The 22,748-nt window shown below is 35.4% G+C and overlaps 1 protein-coding gene across 1 annotated transcript in view; it reads left to right on the top strand.

Annotated features, from left to right (window-relative positions):
• The window catches only part of WDR72 (WD repeat domain 72), a 63,726-nt gene that overhangs the window by 2,658 nt on the left and 38,320 nt on the right, over nucleotides 1–22,748 (top strand). Inside the window, exons 2-13 of the mRNA XM_079317696.1 lie at nucleotides 5,943–6,104; nucleotides 7,117–7,223; nucleotides 10,143–10,221; nucleotides 12,965–13,136; nucleotides 13,640–13,716; nucleotides 15,400–15,519; nucleotides 16,572–16,717; nucleotides 17,082–17,178; nucleotides 19,609–19,750; nucleotides 20,046–20,291; nucleotides 20,816–21,036; nucleotides 22,326–22,521. Of these exons, the coding sequence (XP_079173822.1) occupies nucleotides 5,952–6,104; nucleotides 7,117–7,223; nucleotides 10,143–10,221; nucleotides 12,965–13,136; nucleotides 13,640–13,716; nucleotides 15,400–15,519; nucleotides 16,572–16,717; nucleotides 17,082–17,178; nucleotides 19,609–19,750; nucleotides 20,046–20,291; nucleotides 20,816–21,036; nucleotides 22,326–22,521 (1,756 nt within the window). The 5' untranslated portion in view covers nucleotides 5,943–5,951. The remainder of the gene's footprint in view (nucleotides 1–5,942; nucleotides 6,105–7,116; nucleotides 7,224–10,142; nucleotides 10,222–12,964; nucleotides 13,137–13,639; nucleotides 13,717–15,399; nucleotides 15,520–16,571; nucleotides 16,718–17,081; nucleotides 17,179–19,608; nucleotides 19,751–20,045; nucleotides 20,292–20,815; nucleotides 21,037–22,325; nucleotides 22,522–22,748) is intronic.

Below are 22,748 nucleotides of genomic sequence, written 5' to 3'. Positions count from 1 at the left end.
GCTCCTTTACTAGCATAAAGATGGAACACTACCTTGCAGGGAAAACTGTTATTTTCAATAAATCCAGGCATGACTGAATGATTATAAAACTGTGTGTAAAATCTTTGAGTAAGATGCAATTTCATAGAAATCAAAGCTTGCATTCAGCAGAGACTGGTGGCCCTTTCTGTGACATGTGCTTTCCTGTAAGAATTGATGTGTGATCATCCTAAAACTTGATGGAAAGTCTGCTGCTGCAAAGTACTTCACCATTTGGATGTAACTCCACTGGAGGTGACTTAAGGTGGTACTTTTTCTGCTCTCCATGCTTTAGAAGTGACAAATAAGTTGCATATGTGTAGTTCTGCATAGTGCCTAAGCAAGGTTTCACTTCCCAGCCATATCCATTCTTGCAGTTAATAACAGGACATTCAGACACTGTATTTCAGACAAGAAATGTTTTTGGTTTTTACCTTTAAGAGAAGATGTCTTTTTTGGCTCCACACACACATACACTTGCATAATATATTTATTTTTATTAAACTTAGTTTATATCCTTGATAAATGGGATTTAAAACCAAGTTTGCTAGCTCACGTGCATTAATTGTTGTCTAGCATGTTTAAACAGCTATCATGTTGCTGAAGCCTTTACTGACCATTGAAGAAAGTGGAAATTTATATTTTTAGACATATTTTTGATTTATCTACTTAGCAAAAAAGAATGTGATTTTTTCTGGGAAACTTAATATAATTTAGCAGTTTATGTGGTTAAAAAAAAGAACTTCAAGGAAGTGAAGATTGTTTTACTCTATCTTATTGCAGTGTGAAAAGCACAAATGTTGAGTTACTATGTTTTCACTGCCCCATTTTCCAGCTTAGGTGCAACATAAACTATCTTAATTAATATTGTGTCACCAAAAGGTTTTGAGACGGCCAATTGAATTCTGCCAAGATAGAGTCTTTTGATGAAAACATATCTTTATTGATTGTAGAAGAAGAAAATCATTCTTAAAATGAAATCCAGAGAAAAAAAATCATATCCCTCAGAGAAAATTTCTGAGTGGCAGGTTGAGATTAACATCATAAAATTGAATTTGTGCTGCAAACCTTTGATGTAATCAGCAGCTGGGAGATGGTGTTGCCCTTACTGTGCTCCTTCTGATTGTGGTGAATTATTGTGTGGAATGAAATAAGTGTTTCTTGTGTCACTCGTTCAAGAAATACAAACAAGGTATTACCAGGTGCTTCTTGCTGGTTAAAATGGGTTGTATCGATTGCTGGTCCCAGTGCCCTGCTCCCCTGGGCTGCAGGAGCAGGGCATCCCCATCCCCAGGGAGGTCTGGGTGTCACTCAGCACTGACTCCAGCCCTTGAGGGTGTAGCCCAACAGGTCTTGAGGAAAGTCCCATCACATCTTAGAGTGAATTGCCAGAGATGGTATGTAACATCCTGAATGCTCATCCAAAGGAGAGTGCAACATTTACATCATGAAACAGAGAAAGTTGTGAAAGCAGGATAGAATGGACCAGCAGACTGCAAAGCTGCTTTTTTATTCTTAGCAATATTGATAGAACTTTGTTTTCTTGTGTTGGAACTAAGAGAATGTGTCAGACAAAACTGAAGGACAGTAACAGGAGAATGAGATAGATTACAAACAAAAAACTGGTCATGAAAATATTTAGTCTCTGCCTAAATTCAACTTCCCAAGATTTCCTTTATGACAACGATGAATATAATGGGGTGTGCATGGGGGGAACTTATTGAATCCAATGCAAACACCTAAGTTCTGCTAATATCTAATTACTTTTTCAGGACTGTAAGCAAATTTCTACAGTTTTGTTTTGTGTGTGTATTGATTACCAGACATTTAACTGGACTTTTAAGAAAGTGACCTTCTATTGACAGCTTGGAATGTGTAGGAAGCACAAAACAAGTATGGCTATAAATTAAAAAAATGTTGCTTTGGCAGGTTAACTGTTACCTGTAAAGTGATATTTTGTTGTAAGAAGTCTTTCTCCTTCTATAAATGAACTATATATTTGCATTTGGTACCTTTTTTATGGGTTGTGGTGATGAGCAAGAAGTTTGTGTCAATCAACATTTTATAAGGTGAATTGTTTGAGATTAGGTCCCTGGGAAGAGTTTAGCTCCTCGTTTTAAGGACTTTGGCTTATCAATATATTTATCAGAAGTGTTATTTCTGAATTCATTAAAAGATCAGGGTATGCATTTTCTTTATCAAGGAATGTCATTCTTACAACTGCAGCTAATAGTTTAGCATCTTGAGGATGTGTCATGCAGTCAAGCTTCCTTTAGGCTTTTGAGCAAGCACTGGAAATGCAAGGACCAATAGGGAATGTGTCCTGCAGTCTTCAGTGGGGCAAAACAGCCCAGATTTCTCAATTCAGATCACTGTGAGTGCAGGGGTGTGCACACTCTTGGGCCTCAGCCACTCTGCCCCTCTAACCCTTTATATTCCCAGGCCATTGGCTTTAAGGTTATAATTTTTATTTTGAGAAAATGCAGCTCAGGAAAGGGATGTGTGCCTGAGGTTAAGCAGTAATTATGTAGCAGTGATTGGGAGGTCTGAGATGAGCACAATAGACAAGCTAACAATTGTTTCATTTTGTTTTAAGGTCAATAGAGGAGTCAAAATCAAGATATACTTAGGATATATAGGGAAAGTGTATGTTAAGTTATGATGGCACTGATTCTTTGTGGTATAATCTGACCTTTTTCATTCTTGTCAGTTCATGACCAGTCTTAGTCTAAAAAGCTGAGTGACTTTGCATAAATATCTGCTTAGTAAAGCATTCAAGGTCAGACCTTTGGCTTTCTAACTCTTAGAGCTTTTGATTAGACTTTTAAATATCTCATGGCTCCTTGTGAATAAGAGGTGATCTACTCAGCTTTCCAAATTAAGCTTTGATACTACACAAATAGTCCAAAGTTAGTAAAGTAGTACAACCAAAGTCCTTGAAGCTGTGAAAATTTGGACAGTTTTCCAAGTAAACAGTGGTTTGTGGTGTGGTTTCAGTGTGAAAGGAACTAGAGAGAGAATTGGTAGAGATGGAATGTGTTAGTGGTGACATGGGCTTGTATGGTTTCAACTAAATCCAGAGCTTTTCAGTAATCAGAGCACTCTTTGGCAGCATGGTTATAAGGGCAGCAGAAATAAGCTTATTAGGCTGTAAGCAGGGAGAAATGGGCAGTAGGACTGAGAAACGTGATTTCAAGTTGAATTATGGGTTAATACTGCAAATCAGACATGCTTCAGTGGGCAGAGCTGGAGGAATTTGACATGTGCTGATAAGCTACATGTAGCTCTGATATGCCTTGGGCAATATTTGACTTTGTGAAAACAGCTTTTACCTTTTTAGAAGGAACAGTCTGGTAAATATCTGTTCATTTTATTTCAAAAAAGTTTGCTTTAGGTACCATCGGTATCACTGAGAATTTGGTAAAGCTGAGTCTTGTCAGACAGAATGTGTCCATGTGTACATGCTGTATTTCTAGTGGAGTCATGCTACACTAAGAAGCAAAGGTTTCATTCAAACTGGCTGTGCATCAAAATACCTTAATCCCAAGAAACCAAGAAGCAAGTGGAAAAAAAAGTTAAGGAGTATTAATAAAGGTATTAATAAAATAATAAGGTATTAATAAAAAAATAATATACCTTCTGTTTTCCATCTCTTGGACTTCAGTCATAATGTAAAACAAAACATAAAAAAATATTCTTGTAAAATTTTAGTCTAAATTAATTCTCTTACAGCCAGTGTTTTCTCAGTAGCAGTAGCTTTTTATTCATGAGTAACTAAATGGTCTAGATGGATCATCTCCACAATAGCAAATTCCATCAGTTTGTTTTCCTTTTAACATCTGTTGATTTGAGTTCTGTTACTTATAATTTGTGCAGCAGTAGGTCTTTGCCTAAGAATATTGAGCTTGATTCTATGCTTCCCTTATAAGAAAATATAATTTATGACTTAATATTTAATATTCAAAGCAGTGCAAACTGGAGTTATGGTTTCTTGATGTGTTTTTCACTAACTGAATACTCCCATGGTGCAAGTATAAATAACTACATGATATGCAAGGAAAAGCATTTTAAAGATGCATGATTTGGCTTATCAAACTTTTTTGGCAGCTATCCCTTTATAAGCCCTATGAAAATGGCAACCCTTTTGCTAACCTGATAACTAAAACCATGTCATTAAAGATTGTTCAGAACAGCTTTTATTTCAGGGCATAAATTCCAAGAGAAAAGGATTTCAGTGTTCATCAGTAACTTCATATGACTGGAGATTTAAAAAAAAAGTTTTAGAAAAGTCAGATCTTGGGACCAATAGCATGTCTCAGTATTTTTATATATCCACAAAAAGCTTTTAGATGAAACAAAGTGGGATTTAGCCTAATGAACCCATGACCTCAATTTTTTCTTAGATTCTTCTTCCTCTGCCCTTAGCATTCTGTCAAAGTTGTATGACAGGACCTCGATAATCTGCCATACCAGTCTTTTTAGCCTTTTTTCTCAATAGCTGAACCCTTTATCTCATTTTCTTGTCAGGAAGCAAGCCCATTCCTTTAGTTCTGTGTCACTTAAGGCTTTTAGTAGTAGTCATGAAGATACCTCTTCTCTGTGTCCCTGCTTTCAGCTGCTGTTGTGCTGGGTTGCAGTTTCTTTAAGCATAACTTAAAAGGCTGCTCTATTTCTGTCCTGTGGTCTTTCCTGAATTGTCACAGGATCTGCTCTTCATGTCACTTATCATTCCTGCATTACTTCCTTTAGGCTCACTGTTACTGGCTGTTACACATTTTGTCCTGCCCACTTCCTGTCTCCTCACAAAAATTCAGCTTTACTGTCACTTTTTTTGCCTGAATTCTCCCAGCTGTACTACTGTAGCATCTTGTTTCATTTTGAATGTCTTTCCCAAGGGTGTGCAATGGGCTTTGGTGTCTCTTCTTTTTCCAGGACAAATTGGAGCACACCTTCTCTGAAAGGTGCATTTTGCTTAGTGATTACAAAGTGGTTGTTCTGAAGTATCTCTTCAATTGTACTATTGCTGTCTGGATTAAAAGAAAATACAGTACTTTTGAAAAGATAAATAATTTTTTTTAATTTAAGTGGCCTTGGACAATGATGAATCTGAAACATCTTAAAATGTGTTTCTTCTTGTTTACTGACACTCAAGAATAGCATATTGACATATACAAACATTTTTTACATTGTTCAATCTGGCAGCTGTTGTCAATCTGTCTGTCTGTTCTCCGGCTGGTGCGAGTCAAAACTGCTTTCAGCCAGATGGACAACACCATTAAATCAGTTTTTTTGCAGTAGGAAAAAATCTATTAGATGGTAAATTTTTTCAGACAAGGGACTCATGTCTTGAGCAGTGGACAGAGTCTGTTCATTCTCTGCTTCTCAGCTTGCAACTCTGCTGCCACCTTTATTTTGGCTCTTGTCCCTAGGAGATGCCACAAAACAGTTGGATATATAATGCTTTGCCATCTTGGGCCTCATTTTTCTCTTCCTCCCTGACCCACCACCAATGCTCTCCTTTGGCCATGTTATCCTTCTCTTGCCTTACCCTCCTAGAAATCAGCCTTTACTGACACCCTGCTCCAGCAGTGAGCAGCACTGCTGGTTGGAGGGAACAGGGGAAGCATTGTGTCTTCCACCAGCCATATTTAGGGAGAACAATGTGAAGCCATCTGAGCTAAGCCAGGTGTGTGGGGCAGCACACAACTCTTGTTGCAGGTGTTTCAGTATTCTGATAGTACTGGTCTCTGAAATTGCTAGTGTGATGTTTGCAACAGCAAGAAAATGTTTCAATGCCACATCAACTTCTTACAGCAATATTTTATAGCTTCCCTTTCCAGATGTTGATTAAATTCTCCCCTCTTTAAGGTTATTTTTTTCTTATGTTTAATCATACTTAATCATCATGACTTATTTGTTTTCAGGTGTTCACCATGAAGACATTGGTACCAGCTGTGGCTGTGTGGGGGAGAACAGCTCCCTCTCACAGCATCACTGCTGTTATGATCACAGATGACCAGCAGACCATAGTTACAGGAAGCCAAGAAGGACAGATTTGTCTCTGGGATCTTTCATCAGACTTACAGGTTTGTGTCCACTATGCTAGAGTTTGCCAAATAGAGAGGCTGAAGTTTTATCTTTATTATTGGCAATAGGGTTATTCAGACTTGCACTTATTCAGATGAATTTTTAAAGACAGTGTGATATTTGTTATAGGAAACACATAAAGCAGAAAGTGAAATGTCTATATGAGCAACCTGTTATTTTCAAACTTTGGAGAATTTTTCATAGATTAGCATGACCTGTGGTTTATAGGAGAGACTGTGTGCTCTGAGAAATGACAGCCACTAAATAAGTACAATTATCACGATTCCTATACTGTGAATTTTTTTTTTAATAAATCAATTGCTGAGGGTGACCTGTCATTTAAAGAAAAAGCATTGACTTTTAAAACCGTATCTATATACCAAGATGGAAGCAGCAAGATGAAACTTCTATTTTGTAATGTTTTGATGTAATGAAGATGCAAATTATTGCTTTGATTTTTTCATATTTATTTTCCTGAGAATGGAGAAGACTGAAAGCAGTTTCTGGGTTTTTTTTTGTGTTCTGTGTTTCTGGAACTAAGGTTCTATTCTCTTTTTTCTTTATATATTTATTTGTCCCCTTTGTATTCAAACACAGCCTGAAAGTTTGCACTTTTATAAGGTTACCTTTTCCAGTTAAAACATTTGCATGCAGTGATGATAATCAGAGAAGTTATTTAAACACTTGGTATGAAACACATGTTTAAGAGCTTTGGTTCATCAGTGTCTACTTCACTGTGCCACTTTTAGTGCATGCTGCAAAGGCCAGAGATTTTCTGCACATTGCCTGTTTCTTCAGAAGATGAATTCAATGAATACGAAATCTGAGCTTTATGCAAACTGCATAAAAATTCATCCACATCTTTCTACATTCCAGAAATGTGACTGAAGAACCTAAGAATATAAAGCAGGTTGACAATTATATATATCTACAAGTAATATTCTCCTGGTTTCAGATATCCTTAGTTTATACAGAAATTGTTTAAGATAAATCATTATATTATTTTCCTAGATTTCATCTAAAGAAATTCTCTTTGGTCATACTGCTTCTGTAACTTGTTTGGCAAAAGCAAGAGAGTTTGAGAAACAGCCATATGTAGTAAGTGCTACTGAAAATGGGTAGGTAACTGAATATTCAATTTTTCATTTCTTAAATCATGAAATGTGTGTCAAATGTAGATCAGATTATGCATTTGCAGAAATGTTTCAATCTGCTTCCATGTTATTAAAATGATAGCAGCTAGTTAAGTAGTGACTGTGATGTTAATATACAATAGTCCAACTAAGAGCTTGTCCCATGGACAACAGAAAGGTTTGGCAGATGCACATATCCACTTAGTAGGCAAAAAAAAGGAATTATTCAGAGGGGTTGGCTATATCCTATTCAAAGGGAAATTAATGGGCATCAGCAAGTTAAACAGCATTTGAATATCTGTATCTTCCTGAATTCAGTATTAAGAACTGAATCAGTAAAAGAAACTAATGTACTCTGATCTGGTTTATGGTTCCTCAGTCAGTACATATGGAAACACAAAATGGCTATCAGTTAAAGGCATATGTGCTCTTTTCCTGTCTTAAATCTGATGTGGTGTTTTGGAGAATATCCTTTCAGAGGGCCCTGATCTTACAGCTTTTTGTTATGACACAGCCTGTCACTGGAGTTGGACTACTTCCTGCATTTCTGCTATTACACTTAATATTTGATAACCTTTTCAGCTGCAGTCTGAAGACCTTCTGTTTAGGATATCATGTGTTGAAAATAGTTAGGGCTAGCTGCTTACTTTTTTAAGGGCTTTCTTAAGCAATTTTGTCTGGCTGCTTAATTATATCCCCCTCTTTTTTTGGGGTTAGTCTTTTCTAATTACTGTTAAAATGGCTTTCCATAAAGATTACTTGTCAATTGTCCTTCAAGCTGAACCTTCCAGCACCTTAAGGCTACTGGTTTCTCACTGAGTAGCTTATTTATCCTTTCCAGCCACTAGGATCCCTGTCTGATTCTCTCATTCAATCATGGGTATGCAAGAAAGGGGTAGCCTGCAAAAAAAGTATTCCAGGCTTCTTAATCTTGTAAGATTAGACTGCCTCACTGGACAGGTAATGGTAAACAGTACTGTTTATGTGCAGAGAGAGTGAGAAATCTACACAATCAGTTTTGTATTGCCCTTCTACAATCCTACTCAAGGATTCTGGGATAAAGCTGCTTTTCATCCCAGTTGTGAAGGTCTGTTAGTGCAACACTGCTTCTGGATCATACTGGGAGGAAAGATACCATGTTTCCAAAAAACTGGGGTGGAAAGTGTTAAGCAACAAATGAGGCTATTGCCATAGGTATACCATACAGAGATGTTCACATCCTAAAGATTTTATCTCTGAAGGGATCATTAGAGTTGTTTGGAATGTGTGTAGGTAGGATTGAATTGTCTTCTGTCCCATTTAAGTGTTCACTTTTACCAAATTACTGCCGACTTCTCATCTGTATGACATAAGGGCAAAGCACCCATCACTGATCCCTGAAAGGTTGCAACATGAAGTTGAGATAATTACAAATAGGAAGCCTTGTCTTCAGGAGATGGAGGGTTTGCCAAACTGTATTTTCTGGCTTGTGAATAATTCACTTCTGCCATTTTCAAGCTTCCATTTCCTTGTAGTGTAGATGGAAGAAATTGTATGGAAGATGATTCTATGACAATCTTCCCTGTTCCACTCCAGATTATTTTCAGAGTTTCTATAAATGACTTATACCAAAATAATGAGCATTGAATGTTATTTTTTATACTTCTAATATGGAAGTATATAAATGAATCTAATGATTCTTAAGTTCTCACTGATGTCCTATAAGTGACAAACCTGTTCTACAGCATATGCTGTATAGAATGTATGATATTCACTCCTTGTTAGTACACACAGTAAATTGAATACATCATCTAGAAGGTGAAGTTACATTCTGACATTCTGGTCTCATTTGTGCATGTTTGTAGATATTACATATCACAATAATGTAGCTAAACCAGTAGAATTCTGATATAAACAAGGAAAACATCATAACTCTGAAATGTTTAACAACCAGTGTAAAGCTTTCACTTAAGCTGTGACTTTGGGTCTGCTAACTTTGATACTGATATTGCTCAACTGAAAAATATTAAGAAATCATACTTTCGAGTTTAGCATAAAATGGGAAAGTAGGTAGTAGTAGAAATTAATCACTCATTAGTATCTCTTATATAATAAAATACTCTCCCTGGTGTATTAAGTCCTGATACAGAAAATTTCTTGCCATGTAATGTCAGAAATAACGAAATGAATGTTTCAGTTCTGGAAGTAATGCTTGTTTTTTTAATAATATCTAAAAGCACCAAAGTTTAACATTCTGTTGCTGAACTATGATAATGTATCTCATACAGCCTTTTAAAATTTACATTTAATTTGATTGTCTCTTGTAATCCTGTCCCACTGCATGTCGAATAATGTGTAAATAAGGAAGATGTGCCAAAATGTCTTTCTCAAACAACCTTAAACGTGCTCAGGTAGTGGTACAGAGGTACTCAGGTAGAGTGTATTGGCAGCAGATTTCGGGAACAGCCTCATGATGGCACTGTTTCTTCTTAACAAAAGTCGTTCCTCTCAAGAACTGAAGTCTGATGTGGGAGAAGATGCATGATGCTTTTCAAAACGTGTAGTTTGAGTTTAGTGAAATGAATCATTTTCAGGAGGATGTAGTTCCAGTGACAGATAGTTACAGTGACATGTTGATGAGCTGTAATGGCAGTCTACCTACAATTTGTTGTAGACCAGAGTTGGTCTTAAAGTCAGGTTGGTTGCAAGGCAGCAGGGTGTAATTACCAAAACAAAAAGAAATAGATACTATATGTCATTCCCTGCTAATGACTACATTTTCTTACCCAGCAATCTGTAACAAAAAGCTTTATAAATGACCAGACTGCACTTAAATACAGCACTAAAGAAAAACTTGGTGGCACAAAATTATTCAAGCCAATTGAGTGGAAATGACAGAGAATAATATGAAGTTATCTTTGGCAGGGAGATGTGTGTTTGGAATGTCACTAGTGGACAGTGCATTGAGAACACAAAGCTTCCTTATAGGCACACAGCAATCCATGTAAGTATAGCAACTTTTCATGGTGTCTCTGTTCATGACAAGAGTTTTGCTTTATTAACATGGTATTTTTCAGAAACAGTTTAAAATACATAGCTTGTAACATAGGAGAAAAGACCCTGCCACAATATAAGTAGTTTTTATCTATTTTTCAGGTTTTTTTCTTCTAAGAAAAGAATTGAGACTTTTATGTTCTTTTGAATTCCTTAATCAAATCAGACTGATTATTTTTAAGCTGCAAATATTTGAAATGCACTATTGATTAACTTACTCTGAGCCTCAGGTAGTCAAGTGAAATGGTCTTAATCTTTGCTCTTGTCTTGTTGGAATTGCATGGAAGCTTCAAGTTTGAAGTTGGCTTTTTCATGACATTTTAAAATACAAGCACAAACATTGTGAGACAGTCTGCTGGAAGACTTATTTTTAAACTTTTGAATGGTTTTGGTGCTGAGTTCCTGACCTCCAAATGGAATGACGTCTCCAAAAGGCTTCACCCCATTTTTGAAAGTGTACTTTCTTTCATTGCAAAACTTGAGAACAAATCCCTTATTTTCAGAGACTTTCAATATTGCTTCAGATAATTTCACGTGTCTGGCTGAAACTGTATCCAGGTAAATAAGTATCTAGATTTTGGTTTGTGGAAGAGTTAGAAATACAGCTGTGAGTAAGATTGAGGTGCCCAACATCTATGGGTTTGATTCTGGGACGTGGTTTATTTCTGAATATGTTAGTAGAGGAGAAGCTCAGGGATCTTGTGTTGATTAAAATCCTGTTTTTCTTCAGTGAGGAAATCTAGGATGGAACTAAGACTCCAAATAATGAATATCTAAGACTTCATGTAACTCTAAAGCACAGCCAATTTGGAATCAAAAGTTCTTAAAGCTACCAGAAGAAAATGTTTTTCCTGACACTGGTTTGGTTGATAAGAGGAATTCAAACAGAGTTGTTAATTATAAAGGGTAGAGGAAAAAAACTTGGATACATTGCCAACAAAAGTTATGGAAGGTTAAGTTCTTAATTATTTTTTTCTTATGTGTATAAAACCATAAATTAAGACTTTTATTTGTGCATTTGCTTTAAGGGTATATATTCCTTACATGCATGTATATACAGAAAAAATATTTAAATTATAATTTGAGGTGCAGTATGACCTGCTATGTTCTAGTGCTTAATTAGATTTTAATAGATGAAGTTACAGACAAGTTCTGCTGGGAAGTAGACAAATCTGGTCTAGCTGATTAGCTGACAATCTGTACGTTTTTTAATGAAGATCAGAGGCAGAATATTCATTCTTACTCTTGAAATAGGTGTAGCAAATACTCTTAGAAAATAGATACTTCCTCTCTATTAGAAGTGTGCTAAACCTAATTGGGGCTAGTAACTATTTTTGTTTAATGACTTGGGCAAGATAACTAAAGGAAATTGGAACATCTAACAGGAAAGCTTTTAGGAAAAAGTAGGTGTTGTTAGGAGGGGAAACTATTCTTAAAATGCAGCCTTTAGATAGTTATATTAAATTGTGTTTTTCTGTGTATGTTTTGTTGTAGATTTTTTCTTGTTGTTCCATGGGGAATGGTTGCTTGTGCTGTAGTTAATGTTTGGTTTTAATTGAACTACTAACCTATCTGCTCTAGTAGGTTCCTTTTGTTCAGTGCAGATGATTTAGCTGTGAATGGCAGATGTCAAGTAGTGCAAACTGAATATTTGCCATTTGAAATGAAATTTAACACCAGGGTCAACACTTAAACATTTGCGGATCTTAACCAGTGTGGAATTTTCTCAGAGGAATTACTGACTATAAAAATTCTTTATTTCAATGGTTAAAGTAATTGTAAGCATTTCTGCCTGTCTGTTCATAATAACTGTAATACTATTTATTCTCTTTCCCATTATTTATACTACTTTTATTTTTGTACTTCACTTAGTTGACTGAAAAACAAAAATTATTATATAACCAAAACAGTAGAGAAAATTTGTAAATGAGATGCGTTTTTTTTTGATTGTCTGATATTTTTGTCTGACTACTTGATTGTTCACTTTATTTTAAGGTCAGTATTAAATGCAATTCCACTTTGAGGTTGCTGCTTATGAATTTATAGAAATTGTTTACAATTACAGCTAGAGATGCAATGAGGGTGTCCTTGCACATATAAAACACCTAGCAGAAAAAGAAATCCTCTTAGCCACTCTGCACTCCATCTCTGTTCCTTTGCTTTGCGTCTGTTTTGTTTTTTCCCTTTATGTGATTGCTGAAAGAGTCTGAACACTAGGGCGTTTAATGTCAGAATGAAGAATATCCTATGGAGTAAAGATCCTTCCTGGAAAGTAATCATAAATTAATTATGGAAAATTTAATTATGAATATTCTGAATCTTTGCCTGATTTTTCCTTTTCATACAGCTCTTGATGATAGGAGCTTTATTAAATGTTTGGAGAGGGGCCTCTCAAATAAACAAGTCTCAAACTACTTAGCAATTTATAGAGGAAATTAACATCTGACTTTGTTCCTAAAATTACAAAAATGTTAGTATTTAGGAAGGACAGATGCTGCTTCCAGTCTGAAGCACCTTTTACTTAGCTGTGTACCTTGCTAGTGTCACTAACAATATTGTGTACGTTTTCACATATGCCTTAGATCTTTTTTTTTAGTGATGTTAGAAGTGTTGATTTTGACATGGTCAATGTGAAAATCTGCATGCTATTTGTGTATCTCTGTGTGCTGACTCTCTGCTTTCTACTTGGACAGTATTACCATTGCTCATTCCGAATGATAGGTGAAGGCTGGCTGCTTTGTTGTGGAGAATATCAAGATGTTCTTATTATTGACGCTAAAACTTTGGATGTTCTTCACACTTTATCATCTCAGTCTTCTGATTGGATAAATTGTATGTGTATTGTACACTCTGCAAGAATTCAAGGTATATGTTTTTCACATATTTACATAGGCAAGTTAAATTTTGATAAAATATTTCTGTGTAGATGGCTTGATCCTACTTGATTTAATACCAAATAGTTTCACAGAACTGTTATGTAGAAGATGCTAATATTTCATTGATAGCACAAGAGTTGTTTTTAAGGTTCCTAATATTGGTCCTCTTCTATTTAATATGGGTTTTTTTAGAGAAAAGAAGACACCTTCTATACTTCTATACTGGCTGTAAGCAGCCATTTCTTGGATTTAAGAATAAATAAATTTCATAATATCACAATTTCAAGGCACAATACTGTAGTTCTGTGCCTTCTGTTAAAACATTTCCCCGTTTGCTTGCATGTTTTGTATTTCTGTATATAATTCACTGTTTTTTTTGTATAAAATGATATTTCATCTAAGCAGTGTCCTCCATAGTCTTTTAGTGCTGAATAGATAGGTGCTGTTTCAACTTGGCTGCAAGTTGACTATCTCACTGTTAACTTTTCACAGAGGACTCTTTGGTTGCAGTGTCTGTAGCTGGAGCTGTCAAAGTGTGGGACCTCTCTTCATCTCTGAATAGCATTCAGGTCAGTGTTAACATGAATGTTCTCAAGTAAAGGCTGCATTGAAGCAGAATATGAGTAAATTTAAATCTTCTGGATGTGTATTAAACAGATATTATTACTTTTGTTACAAAATTCTGAAAATATATCTTTATAGCATTTATTAAAATTGGGCCATTGGACAGCTTTTGCCTTGACAACTGTCCTACCTTTTGGCCAGGCTCCTTGTCTTTTCATATTCCAGGATGCTTAAATTGCAATGCTTTTCTGCTATCCAGATAATGTCCTTGAACTCCTTCACTCTGTCCTTTAAACTCAAAGCTTTTCAATATTGCCCTTTGTACTCTCTCTTCACCCTTGTTACTCTTCAAAATGGTTCTTTAGATTTTGTTTTCCTCAGTCTGCTTTTCACAATGCTGTCTTCACTTAGAAAAGACTATTGCTGTGTCAAGTGTCCTATTTTTCTATCTTCAATCTCACTTACTCTTTTTTGTGTTGATATTCTCAGCAGCTGTCACCTTCCATGAACAAGTGGTAGAATTGGGATGCAATTTTTGTGTTTTAATTGTACTCTAAAAGTGAGATTCACAAAGGGACTTTGACAGTGACACAGAATGGCAAAATATCCACTCTGAACATGGATAACTCATCACAGCCTGGCTTGACAAACTGCAGGGTGTGGGCAAGGCTACTTGTTCATGGGTAGAATCTGGCCCCTGAGGAGAGTCTGTCAAGTTTGGTACCATCTTGTCTTTGATTTATCTGTGGTGTTTTGGAGTGGGTGCATCTTTTCAACATTCCTTGAGCAGACCCCACTGCCGTGTTGTAAAAATTCTGAGGACTCTAACAACTGATTACAGATGTCAGAGGAACATATGGTGTGGTGCAGTCTTTTTACTGCCTGGGGCCACCTTTTGTGGAGGGACTGCTGCAGAGTTCATGACAATCTGGCTAAATTCTAAACAGCAGTATTTTGATAAATATTTTTGGATTAACTTGGAAATAACTGAGGCTGTAAGATGTAAGAAAATGGCTTTCAGTTTTATAGCCATATTTCCAAGCATGTGTACCCCTTCTCTGAGAGGTTTTGAGACTGTTAATATCTTAGACAATATCCATTTTAAGTGATTTAATCATTAATTAATAAGTATGATTCTAATAGAATAATTTTGAATGTTATGACAAAATGTGTGAAAATACATACATTGGTTTTGCTAGTATATTTAGCAACACAAAACTAAGGAGATTATTTACTTTTACACTACTTTTGAAGGTAGTTAAGAGCAAACAAGACATCTGGCAGCACCAGCATCTCAGACTGCCCTGGTTGCAAGAAGAATAAGTGGGAAAGTATAATATTGATGAGCTTTTCTGAATCTGATGCTGAGTTTATAGGTTGTTGTAGCTGTGTTTTGACTGAAGAATGCTTAGCAGATACTCATTTCCACAGTTTCTATTTATGACCTATCTTTGGTCCTTCTCCACATTCATTATAATTTCTTTAAGTGATATCATGATCTGAGCCACACTGAATATTTACATTCTTCTGTTTACATATTATTTGTGAACCTGTTATCTTTCTGTTGTTAATTAAGAAGTATATGTTGCTTTGAATTTTGAAAGTCTCTTAACAAAGTTATTTTCAGTGGGTTATTTATATCCTATGGAACAAATTTTATAGCTTTTTTTCCTCTCTCTTCTGTAAAGGAGAAGCAAAGTGTGTGTGAGAAGGAATCAAAATCTCTGGACTGTATAAACTGTCAAGCAGTAAGATTTTGTACTTACACAGAAAGGTTCCTTCTAGTTGTGTCCTCCATGTGCTGGCAGGTACATCATTGAGCACTACAGTTTGTTTTTAATGTTGTTAATTTTGGAAAGCTAACATCATTTTTACATGCAGATACTTGTTTTTCTCCTTAGGTTAAAGAAAGTGTTCACAAATTGTCAGATATAATTATGCCTGCAACACTTCTTGGCTTATCTTAACTGTGTGAAAGAGATGTAGCTTTTTTTTTTTATGAATGTAATGCTGCTTTAAAAGTTTAGCACCAAATTGCCTAGATAGAAGGGGGATTTAAGTATTACACAGTTTTAGAGCCCTGAGTGCATTATAGTCCCCTCCACAGTGCATTTGAAAGGGAGACAAAGCTCTGTTTAAGTATGACAGAAGTACTCACAGTTGGCATGTCCTCAGTAGCCAGGGACCTTTGTTTGTTGATAGAAGCAGCAAAACTAAAGTCCCCAGGCTATATTGCTTTTTCTTGTAGCTATAAGAAAGAAATTAATTTTTTTAAAATTAAACAATTTTAGGGAAAACAACATAATTGAACTGAAACTTACTGTAAAAATTCTGTATTTTTCTTTTCTAGTGCTACAAAATTTCTCTTATACTGATCACTCAGAATTGTTTTAACTTGTATACCTGATTCCAACCTTTCTGTGGGGACAGGAAGGGGTCAAAAAATTTCACATACACCTGGGTCAACTTTGAGTAATGTAATTGTAGACTGTCCTTGAGATGTCTCTTGGGCTATTTATATTTTGTACAGAAGCATTCATAGAGAAAGTTCATGTGTAGAATGGGTAGGCTTTTCATAGAAAAATATCTGTAACGTATTGTTTTCTATTAATTTCTATGAGACTGTAAGACCCTACTTTTTGGTTGTTTTTATTTTTTCACTGTCAGTTTCTTTAACTTCCAACTGTATGGTTTGACTCTTACTTTGCAGTAGTTTATTATGAAAACATTAGGCTTTAAAAATAGTTGTTCAACATGAGTTGAACTCATGTTCTACTTACTGATCCACTGCTCAAATCCAGTTTAGGTTAAAATGAATTTGCCAATACTATTTGTTTAAATATTGTTGTTTTTCTGTTAGGTCTATGATTATTGTGATTTCTCCTTGCTTTGTACTGAGTTCTGTAAGAATGGTCAGTGCTTTGCTGGTGGGGAAGTGCTGGCAGCTTACAGACTTATCATCTGGACAGAAGATGGCCACAGTTACATCTACCAGCTGCTAAACAGGTGGGCTCAGATGGGAAATTCACACAAAAAGTTCAGGTACAAGATGAACTTTGGGAGGGTTACTATGGAAAATCTCTGCATGTTGCAAATGATCAAAAACCAGAACAAAACCACTTTGGCACTCAAAGATTTACTCTGAGTTTGACAGCCCTCAGTCTTTGTTTGACACAGCAGGGGACATAGGAATAAGATTAGCCATGTAGAACTTGGGCAGCTGGTGCTACGATTTCAAAAAGTCTCCTGTAATTACTTATTTGGTTACCTTTAATTGAACTTCTGAATCTTGGATGTTACTGTTCTGCTTTCTTAAACAAAATTACTTTTTGAAGCTTGTATGTTTAAAATTTCTTTTTTAATTATGCAGTGGCCTTTCTAAAAGCATGTACCCTGCTGATGGGAAGGCACTGAAGGAAACAGTTTATCCTCATTTACTCAGCTTTACTGATATGAAGGAAAATAAGGTAAATTCATAAGGGTTTGAAAATTTATTTATTGTCTGTTTGCAAGTACCTGAATAATCCCAAAAGAATTGATAAATCAGTCAACATACTTAATTGTTCTATAAAAACAATTAATAATTTTTATTTTTTCATTTTAAAATTGTTACTTCCAAACTTGAAGATGCTCATAACATTTTGTCTTTGGCTATATTTGATTTTTTCTCACAGTGGAAATAAAGCCTTTATCTCCAACTGTAGATAGATTGGTTGTTGTTTCTTTTCTCTAATTTTGGCAAAAAGAAAAATGTTTTTCTAACAAAGGTGTGGCCTAAAATATTTTTTAGAATCTTCTACTTTCAAATCTAGACAATTTAATGATAATAAAATAAATCATAAAAACTCCCAACAAATAAAACCATGCCATAAAAAAAAATCAAAAAAGGCAACCCATGAGCAAAATGTGAACAAGTTAGTTCTTTTTTTTAAGGAATGTGTGCATGTTTCAATGTAACTACATAAATAGGTTGTGTATTTACCTGAAATTGAAGGGGTCTGAGTCTGTGACTTTTTAACCAGAATACTGCTGGCTTCAGCCTTCAGAGGAATAATCTCATGCAGAGCTTTCTTGTACTGGGAGCAGACTGATGTACCCAGAGTGCATAAAATTAGTGTGTGACTCTCTTCAGAACTGTATTCTTGGCTTGAAGAAGCCTCTAATGTTAAGAAAAGAGAAAGCTGAAAAAGTAGGTGATCTCTATACTTTTGTTTGAGAATTCATATTTAGCAGAGCATGTCACACCCATTTAAAATTCGAAGCTACTGTGTAGACAGGTAACTCAAAAGGACCCAGCTGTGTTGGGAAACCTACATCTTCACTTTTTGTGTTGTGCTTTGTGTGACCACAAAGAAATAAATAAAAAAACAAATGAACTGGAAACCCAGTTCATTTGAAAATTAGAAAATTCATTATAGTAAGGAAGCTGGGAAATGGGGCAGGAAAGATACGTGGTAGGCCTTCTTACTTGGGGAAAAAATGAAGGAGATTATTCTCTGATTATTCTCTGTAGCTTAGGTTCTGATTTTTTTGTTAAGTCTGATTGCTTATGCTGTTAATGAAGTTGTAATTGTTGGAAGATGGGGATTTAATTCCTGCCTCAAGTTGCATTAGTTTGAGTGTTTGTGTGGCAGCTCAAGCAGGTTATTAAGCAGTTTCTGAAGATCTGCAACAGAAACTTATTTTTATTTGTAGCTGACTGGAAACACTGTTAAATATATACCTGTGTGAGGTTTTCTAAAGTTCTTTCTTTCTGTTGACAAATGTAGGCCCTTAGGAAGCATGTTTGTTGCATAATCCTGTGAAGCCTGACAGATTTAATTTTCAGTTGAAGGGAAATACCATAAGCCATTCAGCTTTTCCCCAAATGCTGTGATCTAAAAATCAGATAGAATAACTGCTGAAGGATGACAAAAGGTCAGGAAAGGTGAGGGAAAAGAAATAGCCAGAACACATGGCTTAGCAAATAATAGGGTTACAGTGGTGGTACAAAGTTCACATATGCTTCCCCCAAAATATATGCTTTTAAAAAAATAATGACCTGGTCCTTTTAAATATTTCTGCTTTAATATTTGCCTTACTGCCTAAACAGATCTTATAGCAGATTTGTGAGAATCAAATCACCTGTGTGATGATCTGTTTCAAATTCCATTTTGAGACTATAAACTGAACTATTTTGCAGGACAGTTAATTATTTTAGAACTGACTCATAAGCTTCAGTATTGTAAAAAAGTATATCCAACATATGAGGTATTTATGAGAAGTTTTTTCTTGGTCTTTTTTTTTTTTTTTTTTTTTTTTTTTTTTTTTTTTTTTGTTTGTTTTGTTTTTTTTTTTTTCCCTCTTCTCTTTGGAAACAACTGCAGCTCTTCCAGCTTCTCTTTATCAGAATTGTGCTCCATACCCTCCAACAGCTTCATTGCTTTTTGGAAATGCTGTACCACCTCATGACTGAATGATGGTGTTACAGACTATTACCAGTGTAAAAGCATAATTCTTACCTTTCCTTATTTTAGTAATGTAAGCTGTGATGACTGAAGCTTTACTGAATTTTTGATGTGAAGATTATCAGTATTTCACTGCACTGTTTATTCAGCCTGATGTTGGTCCTTAATGCTGGTGAAACTATAAACCTGGGGAGATCTCCCAGTCTGCTTTTCCATTTAGGATGTAGGTTTAGCCAAGGATACTTGCAAAGCAGAGGTGATCCTTGAGTGGTTTGTACTGGCAGAGAACACTTGGTCTGAGCGGGATTTAGTGGCAGATAAGGAATCAGCTGTGGTTTGTTTTGTATTTTTACAGCTTTTGATTAAAAAAACCTTTGACACTTACAATTAATTATTACATTATTTAATCAGGTTTTTTTTCAGATAATTAATTAATGTTCTTTTTCACAGAATCTTCCTATTGTCATGGGCTTCATGAATGAAAGAAAGGAGCCTTTCTACAAGGTTCTTTTTTCTGGTGAAGCTTCAGGACGGATCACTTTGTGGCACATTCCTGATGTTCCTGTGTCAACATTTGATGGTTCTCCAAAAGGTTTGACACTTTTGGCACCTTGCTACCATCTTTTTCATTGTGTCTTGGGCTCAATTTTGATGAAAATCAAAATTCTCATAAAAATCTCTTTACACTAGAAAGTGTTTCTCCTTTATTTGTTTTGTGGTGATTGCCTGTAGTTAGGAGGAGTAGCAACTGCTGACTTTCCAACCCTAGACTGCAGAAAGGATAACTTAAGGGAAGTGATCAAGAGATGAAAAGATGTATTTTGTTTAGTTTGACTTTTTATATTCTATTTTGCATGAACAAAAAGTCCTCTTTCCCCACCCTCTAGAGATCCCAATTACAACCATGTGGACTCTTCAGGATAATTTTGATAAAAACCCTTCCATGTCAGAAGGCATTATTGATCAACTTCGTGGATCTGAAGATGGATATGAAAGTACAGTTGTCAGTTCCTCTGTGTACATACATGGTCTTGATAAGCTTGTATGTGGATGTGAAAATGGGAAAATTTTTGTAACATTAGGTTTAAAAACTGCAAGAGCAAGACTTCTAGAAAACATATCTTTTCTTAAAGGTAAGTTTTAACAATTTGTTCAGATTTATCTCAGTCAAGCACAAAAGACTCTATATTTCTGACATCCCTTTAAGTGATCCCTGTAAAAATGCTCTGAAAAGTAGGGCTGGTGGTCAGGAATAGAATGAGGAAAATGGAAGATGAAGATGATTTTTCTCCTTCCATAGCTGATCTATTGGATCACAGCTTAGTACTACCAAGGTGCTTTCTAGTAGTAGGAATCAGGAAATGACTGTGGGATTGGATATTCTCTAGAACTGAAGATATGTGGCATGTCACTATATTGGCAGTTTGGTTTTTTATTTGCTCTCTAAAAGATCATTCCACGGAAGGGAACATAAAGGGTACATCTTAGTAGTGAAGCTCAGAGTGCAGACCTTTGTTCTTCTTTTTAGGAACAGGTCCAAAATTCTTTGATCCCGTGTAAAGGCTGGTTATACTTACCCTTTCAGGGAAATGTGTTGCAAAATATGGAACTCCTATTCTTAAAGAGCAAAAATAATTTATGTACTATCTTGTTTCAGATAATCTCCCTTACAAGGTTCTGAATGGTCACAGTAGCAGAGTCACTTGCTTACTTTATCCACATGACAAATCAGTAAGATTTGATCCAAGCTGGCTGTTATCAGGGGGCCAGGACTCTGTTGTGATCTGCTGGGATATATTTACTGGAGGCATCCTACAGCAGTTTAATCTGCAGTCTGGTGCAGTGACAGAGCTCTTGCGATCCCCAGAACACTACAGAGTAAGTAAAAGTGTAAAAAAATGATGTATCAAAAAAAAAAATACATCTCTATATACCCATCTCTCTCTGTGTGTATGTATTTATATACAAGAGACAATAAAAAGAAAACACTATTTGGCACTACTTTAGCCCACACCATTTTATGCTTAATTTACCTTCACTTAATTGTTGTCGTTGAAATTGCAGGGAGTTGAGTTCTTGAGTTTGTGACATTAAATGGAAGCTCTTAACATTTCATTCACCATTTTAAATATCATGGTTATCAATTTATGTGTCAGTCTGATTAAAGTGTCCTCCTGAAATTTAAAAAAACATACTCAGTAAGGCTAGGAGCTTGAACATAGTGTTTTAATCTTCTCAGTTAGTCCAAAAAAAAAAAAAAGTCATTTTGGTTCCTGATATGTCTTTTTGGTCCTTTGTGTGTATGTCTTTGAATTTTATGATATTTACAACTATTTAAAGTTGTGTTATAATTAATTGAGTTTTGAAGTTAAATTTAGGTGAAAATTTACTGTACTGAATGTTCTATTAACTTTTGAACATCTATTCCATGAAGCTGGGATTTCCATTTTTCCTCTTAGGAACCTGCAAAGATTTTTGATACTTTTGAATGACTCAGAGTTTGCTTATGTGCCAAAATTAAGTAGTCAAAAAATGGTTTGAAATAACAAAGTTTTTAGTATTTGAAAGGCTCCTTTTTATCTTTATTCTGAAAACTGAGTAGGATTTAATGTCTGCCTGGCTGGTGTTTCAGCCTTGTTTAAAGAGCTGAGTTCTTCTGTAGGGGAATTCCTCTGTGTGTCACCAAAAATAACTTGCAGGAAGGGAAGGCTTTGCAGTGCCAGATCCATACAATCTGGAATAAATTTATAACTTAGTTTTTTGTTAGAATTACATTACCCTTGGCTTTTGTTTTTAGACCTGACATAATTTTATATCCTGTGAACACCAGTTTGGTTTAATTTTTTTACTACTTTCTCTTCTAAGCCAACTGCTACTATATAGTTGGTTATATAATGACTGCTTTAATATTCTAAGTATTTTGAATAAATGGAATTTAAATTATTATATTTAAGATAGTGAAAAACCAAAGTTGAAGGTATGTTTTCCTGCCAGGAAATGAGTTGTATAGACAGCCTGCTGAAAACAAGTTGAAATTGTTGGCTGAAATAAAACATAATTTTCTAAAGTGAGTATGTTCTGGGGTAGAGATCACTGGAATACTTTTATAAAATGATGTGGTTATGAATGTGGTTAAAGTGTTGAAAGTGGAGTTTTCTGTTTTGCAGTTAAAAGATGAGAGTATAGTGTGCTGTGTGTGCAGTGACCACTCCGTAGCAATTCTACACCTTCAGAAGAGACAATGTCTCTTGCATGCCAGAAAGCATCTGTTTCCAGTGAAGAAGATAAAATTTGACCCTCTTGAGAATGTGCTAATTGTTGGATGTGAAGACAATTCAGTTTATATTTGGGAAATTGAAACAGGTAATAATACAAAGGGGTCATCTTGGTTTTTTTTGTGTTTTGCTCATTTTCTTGAAGGTTTGTCTGTCATGTAGTGTTATAGGAGCATAATTTATAGAAGGCCAAAACAGTAGTAGAAATACTAACACATTGTGAATTGGAGAGTTTGTGCTAATATAAACAATAAAAATAAAATTTTTTATGATTCAAGATATGCCACTAGTAAAATAGAACAACTTAAGTCCCAT

This window comes from Erithacus rubecula (genome assembly GCF_903797595.1).
Source record: "Erithacus rubecula genome assembly, chromosome: 14".
Taxonomy (NCBI): Eukaryota; Metazoa; Chordata; class Aves; order Passeriformes; family Muscicapidae; genus Erithacus; species Erithacus rubecula.
This window is presented reverse-complemented; position numbering and strand designations above follow the sequence as displayed.